The sequence below is a fragment of the Danio rerio genome, chromosome 18, assembly GCF_049306965.1.
Source record: "Danio rerio strain Tuebingen ecotype United States chromosome 18, GRCz12tu, whole genome shotgun sequence".
Classification (NCBI taxonomy): domain Eukaryota; kingdom Metazoa; phylum Chordata; class Actinopteri; order Cypriniformes; family Danionidae; genus Danio; species Danio rerio.
In genome coordinates this window covers 12,163,364-12,178,016 of record NC_133193.1, presented here as the reverse complement: position 1 = coordinate 12,178,016, position 14,653 = coordinate 12,163,364, and the positions used below count along the sequence as shown (strand labels likewise).

The following is a 14,653-nucleotide window of genomic DNA, read 5'->3' as shown; positions in this document are numbered from 1 at the left end:
ATGAATGCGAGTAGTATTAATGGAAATCAGATGTACTGCATCCGCCATTTTGTCATGACAACGTGACCTACCAGCATCAGTTACGTCACTTTACTCCCATTTATGGATTCTCTCACGTGGTATCATGGGATAGTGTAGCGTGCATCAAATGCGCACTTCAGAATCACGCCGGAAATAGTAAGTCATCTGGGTACTTCTCGCATACGTTTTTTTTTTTTTTAATATTACGAATTCAGACATACTACTCAGCTCGCATACTGATTTTAGCGTACTATGTAGTAGGACTGGGCAATAAATCGAAAAGTGATCAAAAACGTCATTAAGAACCAATAATCATTTTTTTAATTTTTCAATTTTTTCAATTAATTCCCCTACAGTGGTTACGGTCACATGACCCTGCACTGTTTATACCTCTGCATCAAGCGCACAATTATTGTCCGACACTGCCTTTGCAGGCATGGCTGATGCAAATGCGAAAGTTACTTATTTTACAAAAAAAAAAAAAAAGACTTTATTTTAGGCAATGTGTGTTTAAATTTCAATTGTTCAACGTTAATGTTCAATAAATAACTATAACTTCAATTATTTTAAAATTAAGCAAAGCACCCTTCATTAAGAAATCTCACACATGTAATATGTGAGCAAATTTACTTTACAAAACTAGTCAGTGAACTATGAGGGCAAAAAATATATATATATAAAAAAATCGTTAATTAATCGTAATAGTTCGAATTTTCAATTAATCGAGATTTTAATTTTAGGCCAAATCACCCAGCCCTACTATATAGTATGGATGCATGCGATTTCAGACGCAGCCTGTATCAGAGAATTTAACTGAAAACAAGTGCATTTTCATTCATCATTTTCTTGTCGGCTTAGTCCCTTTATTAATCCAGGGTCGCCACAGCGGAATGAACCGACAACTTATCCAGCAAGTTTTTATGCAGCGGATGCCCTTCCAGCCGCAACCCATCTCTGGGAAACATCCACACACACACTCATACACTACGGACAATTTAGCCTACCCAATTCACCTGTACCGCATGTCTTTGGACTGTGGGGGAAACCGGAGCACCCGGAGGAAACCCACGCGAAGGCAGGGAGAACATCAAGTGCATTTTCAGAATTTAATTTTAGATAAAAAAAGATCTTAATGACATGCTAACAAATTCAACATGGTTAATTTTTATTTGTAATTTAACATAAAATATTGCTATTTCAGTAAATGCAACTGCCAAATAAAGACAGCATGAATTACTACAATTTAAAATATGTTACCATTACTTGCACAATCAGACAAAAGTTTAAATGTAAGTAATTAAACAATCATGCATTTGTGAGGTCATCTTACAACCAAACAACTTTTTATCTGTATAAAATGTTTAATACACACTATTTGTTTTTAAAGTGCCCCTATTATTCTTTGTGTGCATGTGTGCGTGTGTGTGTGTGTGTGTGTGTGTGTGTGTGTGTGTGTGTGTGTGTGTGTGTGTGTGTGTGTAATACAGCGGTTTGTGAACAGTGGTTTCAAATATCAAAGTGCACAATACGCGTATTGTTATTATCAGTTATTATCTCCAAAATGAAAGAACATATCTGAAATAAGCCAGTATTTCCAGTCTTACTTCTTGTTATAACCTACATTGATTTGTAACACATTACCATAACGCCAGTCTATGGTCTTCACTGGCTATGTACTAACATCCCTAACCCGATTTCCTAAGTAGGACATGTTACTGGATCAACATCTACAACATTTCAATCAGCCAATCAGCATTAAGAGATTTGTTTACCGTTTATGTTAAGTTTAGCCTTACGGTTAGGTTTATGCATCTCTACATGAGTGATATCCAACTATCATTCCCCTCTGATTTTGGGAATAATTTCCCCTAACTTTCCCATGTGGTCTCCTATTTAGGTATTGACCGGGTGCAGCCCTCCTTAGTTTCGATGGGCGACCATGTGAGAGTTGCAGAGAGCTAGCTGACGACATCAAACCAATTTCATAATAATATTATCTTGTGCAAAATGTAAAGGCTTTCTACATTTTTTACCCAAATTAATAATAATAATGAATTTGCAGATTACTTTAACAGTCACTAGCGATGCTGTCTGTTATTACTGACTTATATTAGTCATTTTGCAAGCTATTTAGACTGGAGCTGATAACATTTTCGACGACACTCGTTGATTGTCGTCAGCTTGGTTTTAGTCCCAGCCTTTAGAGAGACTGAATCCTGGAACCAATAATTTTAACATAGTTTCTACAGGTTTCATCAAGTCAAATTTAGAACTTTTTAATTTTAAACTTTTTAAGACCATAATAATTGAAATTTCAGACTTGCACAAGGAAAAATGCAAAGTATTTTTTTTTTATGTCAGACTTAAATCATAAAAAAACATGTTATTGTAAGGAAGATAATGAAACCATATTGGTAAATAGAGTTAATAAATAAACTTTTGTTAAGACTTTTTTTGAGATGGAATGTTATTGATTGGAAAGCGTGTTGGCCAGATTGGGTAGCTTTACATAAATATAAGGAAATTAAAAGCTGTTTAAAATGATTTAAGACCTACAACACAATATTTCAGTTAATTTAAGACGTTTTTAGGCCTAAAATGTTGTTTTTGATATTTAAGACTTTAAGACCCCGCGGTGATGCTGCAATGCATATAATGGGAAACTTAGTGTTTCCCCAAAACAAAATGAAAAACATTTAAAACAGAATAAGTAGGGGCATTTTAAATGGTAGAAGTGCACTGTATATAGTGTACATTGCACTAGCATTTATTTTTGAATAAGCATTGTCTTACCGTTCAGCCAGCACCTCCAGAGGAGAGCTTCCATGAGCCCAGCTGCGCACCATCCATGCTGAGTCCATGGCTGCCAAGAAACCTCGAGCTATTCCAGTGCCCATCGGCCAGAATGGCTAAACATAAAAGCACACATCACTTTAATCCGTCAACTTGTTCCTCTTAGAGTAATGAGTGACAAACGAGCAGCAGTAAAATTCATATTAGAAATCAGTCACCTTCTGTTTAGAAGATGATGGAAAAACTACTCTCACAGGCGCGGTCTAGCTAGATGTAACGGTGTGTGGTGTTTAACTTAATTCTTTCATAACCGCAGCTTCTAAAGTGGTGGTTTCAGATTTATGTGAGAAAATGTATTTTCAGAAGCTGAAATTTGTCAAAGGAAGCTGTTGGAGAAGAGTAAAAGCCAATTTTGCGGTGCTTCATGGAAAAACACCATCTGGTTCTATTAAAGGATGTTATAACAAATAATAAACTCCCCTACGAGAACATAGTCTTATTCTCTCATCCACATGGGCTTTCTACTCACCTCTAGAAGACTGTCTCCCACAAGAGCTACTAGCAGCTTATGGCCGTTGCGCTGGCGGACGAGCGCTGCATTCTCTGAGGCGTACATACAGGTGAAGTCAAACATGGCGACGTCAGGTTGACCGTAGTGGTTGATGGCGAAGTCTAGCTTAGGAAGCTGATGATTGGTGGAAAAATCTGCTGCCTCTCTGGCGTAAGAGAGTAAAGCCTTCTGGTCAACATTGGCTCTGGAGAGCAGCATTTCTGTGTCAGCATAGTCCTATACAAGAGCAAAGAATATTTCAAATATATCAAATCAATGCGTCTATCAATTAATCAATCGACCAAACTATCCAATCCACTAAACCATCCGTCCATCCATCCAATCAACCAAAACAACCATCCATACATCCATCCAATCAACCAAATCCTCCATCCATCCAATCAACCAAATCCTTTATCTATCCAATTATCCAAACTATTCAGTTAATCAATCAACCAATCCCTCTACCCATCCAATCAAATCAACCAACCCTTCAATAAACCCATAAATCAATTAAAAAATATATCTAATTCCAAACATAAATTTTGAAATTTAGACATTAAAAAAAAGAAGTTTATTTTAAAAATGTCTGAAAAATTTCTCCAAAGTCCAAACATAAATATTAAAATTTAGAGAATTTTTATTATTATTTTTAAAAGGTCTGAAAAAATCGTCTAAATTCCAAAAATAAATATTGAAATTTAGACATTTAAAAAAAAAAAACGTGTTATTTTAAAAAGGTCAAAAAAAATCTTCCAAATTCCAAACATAAACATTGAAATTAAGATTTTATTTTATTATTATTTTAAAAAGGTCTATAAAAAAATATCCTAAATACCAAATATAAATATTGAAATGTAGACTTTTTTATATAATGCCTGAAAAAATCTTCAGAATTCCAAACATAAATATTGCAATTTAGACCTTTTTTTTTTTGTTATTTTAAAAAGGTCTGATAAAAGTCTTCCAAAGTCCAAACACAAATATTGAAATTTAGACATTTTTTTTATTATTATTTTAAAAAGGTCTGATAAAAGTCTTCCAAAGTCCAAACATAAATATTGAAATTTAGACCTTTTTTTTGTTATTTTAAAAAGGTCTAATAAAAGTCTACCAAAGGTCAAAAATAAATGTTGAAATTTAGACAATTTGTTTTATTTTTTTATTATTATTATTTTAAAAAGGTCTTTCAAATTCTTAACACAAATATTGCAGTTTAGAGCTTTTTTATTTTTTTATTTTTAAAAAGGTCTGAAAATTTGATTCTAAATTCCAAACATAAATATTGCAATTTTAGTAATGTGTTTTTTTATTATTATTTTAAAAAGGTCTGAAAAAATCTTCCAAATTCCAAGCACAAATATTGCAATTTAGACCATAAAAAATAATAAGATAATTTTTTCATAAGATTTAACTTTTTATTCTGTCATGTCTGAAAAAAACACTCTTTGTTATTTTATACAAAATCTAACTGCCAACATGTTTATTTTACATTTGAAATGTCATAAGTAGTTTACAGAATAAAACGAAAATTACAAATCAAATTCTTTTTATGACTTTATCTATAGTGATCTCATGATTTTTTCCCCCACATCAGAATACTATAAGTCTAATGTGACTCATATTCATGACAAACAAAAATTTGAAAAGACAATTTTCAACAGAAGCAGTTTAAAACTGCTAAGGCAGATGTAACAACAATAATAGTTTTTCGCATTAAATAAAGGTGGGTTGATTCTTTCAAACTCCACACAAAATTGAGAGCAACTGGAGAGCACCATGAGGCATATAATTCAGCCGTGAGTGGTTGTGGGTGTGGTAATAGGATATTTGAGAGGTCTTTTCCTCTCTGATTCATGTTGCTACGAGCAGACAGTGTTTGTTTCTAACAGTCAGGCTTTTTAAAACAGTCGAGGGCTCTCAGTCCTGACACTCATTTAAAACGCCTTTATTTTGAGCACAATTACAGTTAAGCCATAATCCTGATGCATTAAATAAGTGTTTTGTCCGGTGGGATCCTGTAATTTATCCTGAAAAATGCAAAGCCAGCAAAGCTTTCTCGCAACCTACCGGGCTCCATTAATTGGTCTCATTACTGTGCGTCATTATATCAGTTGTATTGTGCAAGACTTAGTGTGAGTGTGTGTGTGTGTGTGTGTGTGTGTGTGTGTGTGTGTGTGTGWGAGAGAGAGAGAGAGAGAGAGAGAGAGAGAGAGAGAGAGGGCTGGAATTGAGGCTCCCTGTTAATGATTCAACAAACTTGGCAGAACTGGAAACAGAGCAGAAGAGCTCATTGTGAATAAATGGGAACAGACTGTCCGCTCAGAGTAATGATTATTTACACTTCTATGGGCAAAAAGGCTTCTATAAAAGAGAAAATTAAAAACCTAGAGCTTGTATATGATACATACACCAAGCTTTGGAATATATTTAATTATAAATTTTTTTGGTAATATGTTTGAAAGACGTCTATTATGTTGACCAAAGCTTCAAACATAAAGGTGGAAAATACTCTTGATAAAATTAATGCATTACTACTTGAAAAAAAAATCAGTAAAATTAAATATAATAAAAAATATAATATAATATATACAATAAAATATAACATAAAAAATAAATACCAATAAAATAGAAAAATATTAAATTTAGCAAAATATATATTTGCTAAAATTAATGTATTCTTACTGAAAATAAATAAATATGTAAAATAAAATAATTAAAATATATAAATTAAATATAAAAAATAAATAAAAATAAAACAAAAATAAATGCATTTAAATATTTTTTAAATAAATGTAAATAATTAAATTAAATTAAAATATAAAAACAAATAAAAATATAATACCATATAAAAATAAATAAAATATAATATATAATATATAAAAAATATATACTTATATATTATATATAATATACAATATATAAAAAGAAAAATAAATTAAAATAAAATAAATATAAAAAACAAAAATATAATACCACATAATACCAAATAATAAAAAAATACATTTAAAAGAAATGTCATGATTTTTTATTTTTTTTTAATAAAATAAAATAAAATAAAAACACTTATCCTAATCTTCTGAATGTTTTTAGTCTGTGGTTCTGGCCATGGTGCTAAAGCTAATTATTTGACATTACATATCTTAAACCTATTAATTTTCCCATTAAAGCCATTTCCCAAGCCTGACCAACTTGGTGTGCATCTGGCTCAGCTGGACAGTCAGATATCTTTCTTACCTAACCAGTTGGAAAAGAAAATCCCTATAATAAACCAACCAGATCAGCTAAAACCAGTTAAGCTGTTCAAGGAAGTTTCATTTTTATCCAACAGGGTCATAATGTTCTGCATCTGAAATTAAGCGGTGTGCTAGTGCTTTTAAGAAGGGCAGAAAATGGCAAACAGGAAGTGATCGAGATAAAGAGTGAGGAAGAAATGAGAATAAAAGGGTGCAGATAGCTTTAAAAAAAAAAAAAAAAGACTGTCATCAGTCAACTTTGATCACTCACATGTAGAATGACGCCCTTTTCCAGCAAGCTCTGCTTTTTGGCAGTCATTACAAAGTAGTGGGTGTCATCCTTATAGTAGACAATGTTTTCCAGGTCAATTCCTGTGGAGACAAACCAACAGAAAAACAGAACAAGGTGAGTGAGAGGGAAGGAGAGCGAGAGAGAGCACCACACATTAATCATGTTGATTGTTAAATGTATGGTTTATTCTGATTTATTTGTATTCTTTTTTTACTTCTACTAATTACTCTGTTATTTTACATGCAATGCTACTTTTTTGTGTAAACTTTACAAATGCTTTGGCAATACATTTGTAACATTGGTCACGCTAATAAAGAGGGATGACAAATTATGAGAGAGAGGGATTGAGATTGAAGAGGCGATGTGACAGACAGCATGTCACCGTACTAAAAAAAAAAGGCCGATAGAGAAAGAGGAAGTTGTTTGCATCCGTTCACAGATGTAATTAAGTTCCATCTGTGCAGTAGATAATATGCCCACTCCCTCCATCAACAGGAGAGAGAGGATAACAGCGATTACACAACTCAAACATACTACAACAAACTGCTACCTCAGCACAAAGCACAGAACAAGCTCTTTGTTAGGTACATTTTTTTCCAAACATTTCCCAAAGGATGTTTAATAGAGCAAAAAAATGTTTCATAGCATCTCCTATAATACTTTTTCTTCTGGAGAAAGTCTTATTTGTTTCATTTCAGCTATAATAAAAGCAGCTTTGTTTTATTTTTTAAACCATTTTAAGGTCAATATTATTAGCTAACTAAACAAATATTTTTTTGATTGTCTACAGAACAAACCACTGTTATACAAATAGTTACAAATCACGGTTATGCGAATCCTTGGCTAATTAACCTAGTTAAGTTTTTAAATGTCACTTTAAGCTGAATATTAGTACCTTGAAAAATATCTAGTAAAATATTAGTTTTATATATTTTTTGATATTTTTTAATATTTATGTACTGTCATTATGGCAAAAATAAAAGAAATCAGTTATTAGAAATGGGTTATTAAATAAATGTTTAGAAATGCGATGGAAAAAAATAAATAAATGGAAATTAAAAAACAAAATAATTTAGGAGGGCTAATAATTCTGGCTTTAACTGTGTTAAGAAAAGTACCTGTGGCTTCTCTGAGGTCCTGGAAGAACTTTTGGTTGAAGATGAAGGCTACTCCGCTGATCTCCTCCACCTTTGCTTCTGCGGTCGTGTTGCGGTTAATGAAGTTTGCTGTAATGGCAATAGCCAGTTTGCCCCTGAACTCCTTTCTCCGGAACCCTGAACAGCCAGCAGAAACATTCACAAGAATAATCAGTGGAATGGTTATGCAAAACAACTATTGATCCATCAGATTTACTGCATATAAATATGGGTCAAAGCAAAAAAAAAAGGGACTTCAAAACATAATTTGTTTATCTTATTCCATATATTTTATTTGTTATGTTGATTGTCAGGTTAGACACAGTTGAAACCAGAATTATTAAACCCCCTTTGAAATTTTCACAGTGTGTCTGATAATATTGTTTTCTTCTGGAGAAAGTCTTTAGTTTTATTTCAGCTAGAATAAAAGCAGTTTTTTATTTTTTTTTTAATAACCATTTTAAGGACACAATGATTATCCTCTTTAAGCTATATATTTTTTGATAGTCTACAGAACAAACCATCATTATAAAATAACTAGTCTAATTACCCTAACCTGCCTAGTTAACCTAATTAACCTAGTTAAGCCTTTAAATGTCACTTTAAGCTGTATAGAAGTGTCTTGAAAAATCCCTAATAAAATATTATTTACTGTCATCATGGCAAAGATAAAATAAATCAGTTATCAGAGATGAGGTATTAAAACTATTACGATTAGAAATGTGTTGAAAAACTCTTCTCTCCCTTAAACAGAAATTGGTGGAAAAAATAAACAGCGGGGCTAATAATTCTGACTTCAGCTGTATATGATTAAAAACAGAGATGAACATTGCACCATGTCAGCAAAGTTTTGGATTATACACAGACCCTTTTCATAAAATTCAACAGGCATCATGTACAGCTGAATCATTGACCAGGCTGTGAAATTTGAATTCTTTTTCAACTATTTTCTAAGTGCTGTTTAATGGAGAGATTTTTTCCAACACATTTTAGGCAATATTTTGGATTCATTAATTTATTTTGTCTATGCCATGATGACAGTACATTATGTTTTGCTAGTTATTTTGCAAGATATCAGTATTCAGCTTAAAGCGCAACTTAAAGGCTTTACTAGGATGTAAATTAAATTAATCAAGCTCTAGCCATATATAAATAAAACAATAGGCTATTTTATTATATTAGGATTTTAGATCGGCGGGTTTCAAACCTGTATCATTTAGACCTGTATCATTTTTTACATTAAAGCTTTTTTTATATTAAAGGTAGCTTGGCAACAGAGTCGCAACATCAACACACAAAATCTATCGGCACAGTTCAGCACTGTTGTCTAACAGTGTAGAGAATTCATGGCTGAGAACGGTTTGTAACCGTCCTGCGCTGTTCCAGGCTCAGTGGAGAAACAACCGTAAGCGTACTGAACTGTTTTAAGAACGGTTTGGCACGATAGTGGAAAGGCGGTTTAGATTATGTTAAACAAATTAGGTTAATGAGTAAAGTCATTGTAAAACAGAGGTTTGTTCTGTAAACAATTAAAAAAAATCTTAAGGGGGCTATTAATATGGACCTTAAAATAAAAAATTAATAAAACAGCTTTTAAATAAAACAAGTGTTTGCATGATTATACAGACAAAGCAGAATAATCTAATAAGAAAATATACGTTTGCAACAACAAGCAGCAAAACGAGCTGTTTTTAATATCTAAATAAGAATGGAGGTGAAGGAGAGGTCTCGAGCCAAAACGATTCAAATGGCTGTGCCCGCTCGCCCACGGAGCATAAGGTGAATAGGAAATACTGGAAATTTCTTTGCTCAATTCGGGAAAGATTTTAATAAAAATAAATATTTGACAGCAGAGCTAATAATTTTGCTGTCAACTGTTAATCATTCGACAGATATTTTTTTTATTCAAAGCCTTTCAAAATGACCAGAGTGCAGCAAAATATAGATGCCATAACAAGTCTGTGTTAGCATTGTAAACCCTGAAAGGTTTTTGTTTGTTGATTTAAAAAAGTATATTAAACTATAAAACTATATTTACACTGTTGTATTTTATTAAGTTAAATTATATAATAAAAAAGTTCATGCTACAGTGATTGTGTTTCTAATACAGCGTTCTCTCTGTTAACTGCCTTTTCTGGCAGTCTCAATTACACTCCTTTTTTTTAAATAGTTTTTGTCTCTTACTATTTTTGTTATACTCTCCTATTCACTGTTTTCGGTTTACTCAACTACGATGAGTTCCACTGCTGAGAAATCTGAAAATTTGTGAAAACAGTCCATTACTCCCTCAAGATCCTCTCAAGCATTTTGATTGTACCATTTCTACTTCTGCTGCACGAGATGAGAACACATTTTTTATAATTCTTGGGTCAAGAAAGCTCTGTGGCTCTGTGTTCCTTCTCCTTTACAGTAAAACAATGCACTTCAATCTGTAGCACTGATAAACTCCTATCAAATACCACTAAAGCATTCTTAAGAAAACCAATAAAAAGCAGGTTAATGTTAAAAAGGGGGTGAAAAAAACATCTGTGATTGTGGTTTATTTTTCAGTTGAAAATTACATCCTTTAAATTCCACCTCCCCATTGTACAATTCGTCTAATGCAAAAATTGTAATTCAATCTCTTAGACAAGTGTTTGCACATTTCTCCTTAAAAAAGCACAATAATTTAAGATATCACTCATGTCTGCAGGATAAATGGTGTGGGATGAGGTACACATTGACGTTTGCTCAAGTAACACACCACTAATTATTATTATTATTTCTGTAACCTGTCTAGACAAGAGCCAACGAGCCATAAAGTACGTTTGCCACTTTCATTAACGCTGCACTCTTACCTGACAGTGTGTTTCTCCTCCCATCAGCCCCAATTATGACATCAAACTCTAGTTCATTGACTGGATGTGTTCTGGGGTGGACCTCGGCTCTCCACCCAATTCCTGGAAAAACCAACATCATGTTCAGCAATGACAGACAAGTCTTTTCTCCGCTAGCCTTGGTATCCGCTCAGGATATGCCAAGGCCCTTTAGAACGACTGGCATTTATGTGGGGAAAAAATAACAAATGGATAACAGCCGAACTTCAGTGCGGAAAGGACATGAGAATGTGATCTTACTCTCATTCTCTTGGTCTTCTGGTGGCTCAATGAGGCCTTTGAACTCCACGTTGACATGAATCTCGATGCCGAGGAGAAGAGCGACCTTCAAGAGCATCAACTGCAACTGACGAATACCTGCAGCAAGAACAAAAAATATCAATCCTGCTGGTCAGGAGCCATCACCTATGGTCATGAGCTTTGGATCATGACCGAAAGGACAAGATCTTTTCAAGATCTGCAGGGTGGCAGAGCACACACTTAAAGATAGGGTGAGGAGCTCTGTCACCCAGAAGGAACTTGGAGTAGAACCACTGCTCCTCCACAAGCGATGGTTCGGCATCTGTGGCCCCGTTTACACTAATACGTTTTAGTTTTAAAACAGCATTTTAAAATGAAAATTATCCACGTCCACACTGGTGTTTCATCTAGCATTTCTGAAAAGCTTTCCGTCCACACTACACTGATGAAAACGCACATCACATGACCATACATGCACTCTGGCATGCGCTAAAAGCTGCTTCAGCATATTCTCGTGTCTGAGCTCCAGGCAGTCAGCAGGAGCTCGGAGCACACCTGCCTGCCTGAGAGCAGCCGAACGTCAGCCAGCCCATCTTGAATCTACCGTTGGATCTCATCTCTCTGTAGTTGTTAAACACAATGTATAATTCCTCGTGTGTAGTTGAACTATACCTAATGAGTTGGTCTTTTGAATCTATAAGCCTACCTGTTCTCAGGTAACGTGTTTTAGCTGAGAGCAAAGATAAGTTTTACATAATAATTTATGTAACCACGTACACTAATTCCACACTCTTGACCGACTGCTTGCCTTTATTTCCTATATTGTACAAACTTATTGTACGTTCTACTTTTATAATTATTACTGATTATTAAAATGATAGATTACGGATTATTATATTCAACAAAAGAGACGGCTATTTCGTATTTCACCATGCATTTCCTCTGATAATCTTTATTGTTTGCATATAGCCTGACATTAAGCATATATTGACAAAATGTTTATATATATTGCATATATTGACAAAAAGCCTAATGTTTCATATTTTTTAATGAAAATGTAAGAAGGCAGCTATTAGGCTCCGTTTTGTTATAAATTTGCATACAGTGAAGATGTCGATCATATAAATATGTACATGATGCCTTTTCATTTTTGGTATCAGGTATGTTTAAGTTGTTAATATAAAAATTAGGAGACAGTGCTTTATGTCATGTTTTCACTTTATTGTTAAGATAGTGAAAGGTAGCCAGGGTGAATGATCTTATAAAAGTACAGTGAAGCTACATTTGAAGATTTATACGAAGTGTCCTTACATGCTTGGGAGATCGTTATAAACTTGCAAAGTCTGAACTTTAAGTACTTAATATTAAGAAAAAGTCCCAATCTGGTAGCGCGAATGTCAGCAACCATGCCACGTTTTCAGATATCTCTGTTTTCCCTCATACAATGACACGGAGCAGCAGCATATTAAAACGAAAACGGCCTCTTCAGCGTTTTCAAAATGCTCTGTTTCCGGGGCTCGAAAACTCTGGGGTAGTGTGGATGGAAGACGGAACCGAAGCAAAACTCACGCATTTTAAAACTAAAACGTATTAGTGTAAATAGGGCCTGTTTATGCATCCTGGATTCCTAATGAGGACAGTGTTCCAGGCTTGTCCCACTGGGAGGAGGCCTTGGGGAAGACCTTGGACACCCTGGAGGGACTATGCCTCTTAGCTTGCCTGGGAACGCCTCGGGATTCCTCGGACAATCTGGAGGAAGTGTTTGGTGATAGGAAAGTCTAGGGTTCCCTACGGAGACTGCTGCCCCTGTAAGGCGGCCCAGGATAAGTAATAGAAAATGAATGAATGAAAAAAGGATTAATCAATCCTGGTATTAACATTTGACTCAATATGCAGAAAAAGACATTCTAGGCCCTGTTTCCACCTTAAAATATTGTGTTTTTAATGATCAAATTAATAGTGGTCAGCAGAAACATGTCACAATTTCCACCCACTATTAACATGCATTTGAATCTCCTGTCCAAATTTCCTCAAGACCATTTCGTCTCGTTTCTTCAAACTTGGCACTCTACTTATGGGACCATTCAATGTACCTCAAGACCACTTTTGAATGAGCAAACCCATGTTATGAAGCTGATTTGAGCAGGAAAGTAAGATAAATTAAATTGATGTTGATGACAATGATCATTTCAATGGTAATTCACGTTTTGGTACAAGAACAGTACTGTGTAATTGTCTTGTTTAGCTTAAAAGTACCTCAGAAAGTAACTGAAAGTGGACAAGGTCAAAATGTTTGGGACCCCACTTACACCTTTATTTAGTGTTCTCACTACTTGATTTAAAGCAAGCCCTAGAGGAGTTTCAATGATCAAATGCATCACTTCCACAAAGAAAGAGTCCAAGTTTTATTTTTTCCTAATCAAATCTGTTCTATCTTGTTGGCAAAGTATAAAGCCCTTGTTTTCGCAGGTTTTCTCGCACGCATCCCACACTGATTACAAGAGCAGGCGGTGATTCAATGCATCAGTACAAATTAGCCTTTACGCCAGACTGGCTAGGAGTCCCAGAACACCTTTGAAGACTCTAGTTAGAGTTATTGAAAGTCTCCAAGGTGATTGGTAACCCATTTACGACTATATGTAACAGGATCCAGTTGTAATAGGATCTTCTGTAATAGATGCCCATACTGTGAAGGTTAATTTCTTTGTAAGGGTGTGTTCACACTAGTAGTCAGGTTCTCTTATATTCCACTGAGTGGTAAAGATACATTTATTTTCATTTCCACTGTTAAAAAGGTACCAAAATAGCGAACTGTACCATATCACTTTTTTTGACGTAGCTAGCACAACAGTACGGTACCAGATCAAGACTCAATGCTGAAGGCTACTGGTTTACAGGAAAACGTCACCAGCGTATGCAATAAGAAAAGGGAACAACAAAATAGGAAGCACCATTTTTAAATAGACAGCCAATACAAAACACCGTAATAATACAATTATGATGCATAGCAATAAACCATCCTCCAAAAAAATGTGTCATCTTTCTGTGACAAACAGCCACATATCAAGAGGCAAGAACAGTATCTCCTGTATGTCCTCTAAAGTGGTTTAGCAGGACATTCTCACGTCGTAACTAAAAAATGTGAAAAGCAATAGAGGCACCACTTCCTCTCTCTATTTGCGTGCACTTGAGAGCCCGTTTCCACTGAGTGGAACAGTTTGGTATGGGTCGGTATGGGTCAGCTTCATCAGGTCATCGTTTCTACTCCCAAAAGTTACAAGTGGTGTACAGGTGTGGTGTTCGACAAAGTTTTAGTTGACGTCATTCTCGCTCGAGGAAATGTCAAAGTAAAGCTGTACGGGTCGTTCATATATCATACGAGAAGCACTACTCACAAAACAGATGCTTTACATAAATACTTGTGTATAAAATGTTCATTACTGACCTTTCTATTAACCTGATTTGATTTTAACTGCAGATCAATGACATTGAAATGAACTACTGTAACG

General features: G+C 34.4%; 1 protein-coding gene across 50 annotated transcripts in view; it reads right to left on the bottom strand.

Annotated features, from left to right (window-relative positions):
- mical3a (microtubule associated monooxygenase, calponin and LIM domain containing 3a) overlaps window positions 1-14,653 on the bottom strand; it is a 151,370-nt gene that overhangs the window by 85,655 nt on the left and 51,062 nt on the right. For all 50 annotated transcript variants that reach the window (XM_073929868.1, XM_073929866.1, XM_073929856.1 and 47 more), the window contains 6 exons: window positions 11,145-11,261; window positions 10,866-10,967; window positions 8,011-8,166; window positions 6,872-6,972; window positions 3,344-3,601; window positions 2,815-2,930 (listed from right to left, as the gene is read on the bottom strand). In XM_073929868.1, coding sequence (XP_073785969.1) covers window positions 2,815-2,930; window positions 3,344-3,601; window positions 6,872-6,972; window positions 8,011-8,166; window positions 10,866-10,967; window positions 11,145-11,261 — 850 coding nt within the window. The remainder of the gene's footprint in view (window positions 1-2,814; window positions 2,931-3,343; window positions 3,602-6,871; window positions 6,973-8,010; window positions 8,167-10,865; window positions 10,968-11,144; window positions 11,262-14,653) is intronic.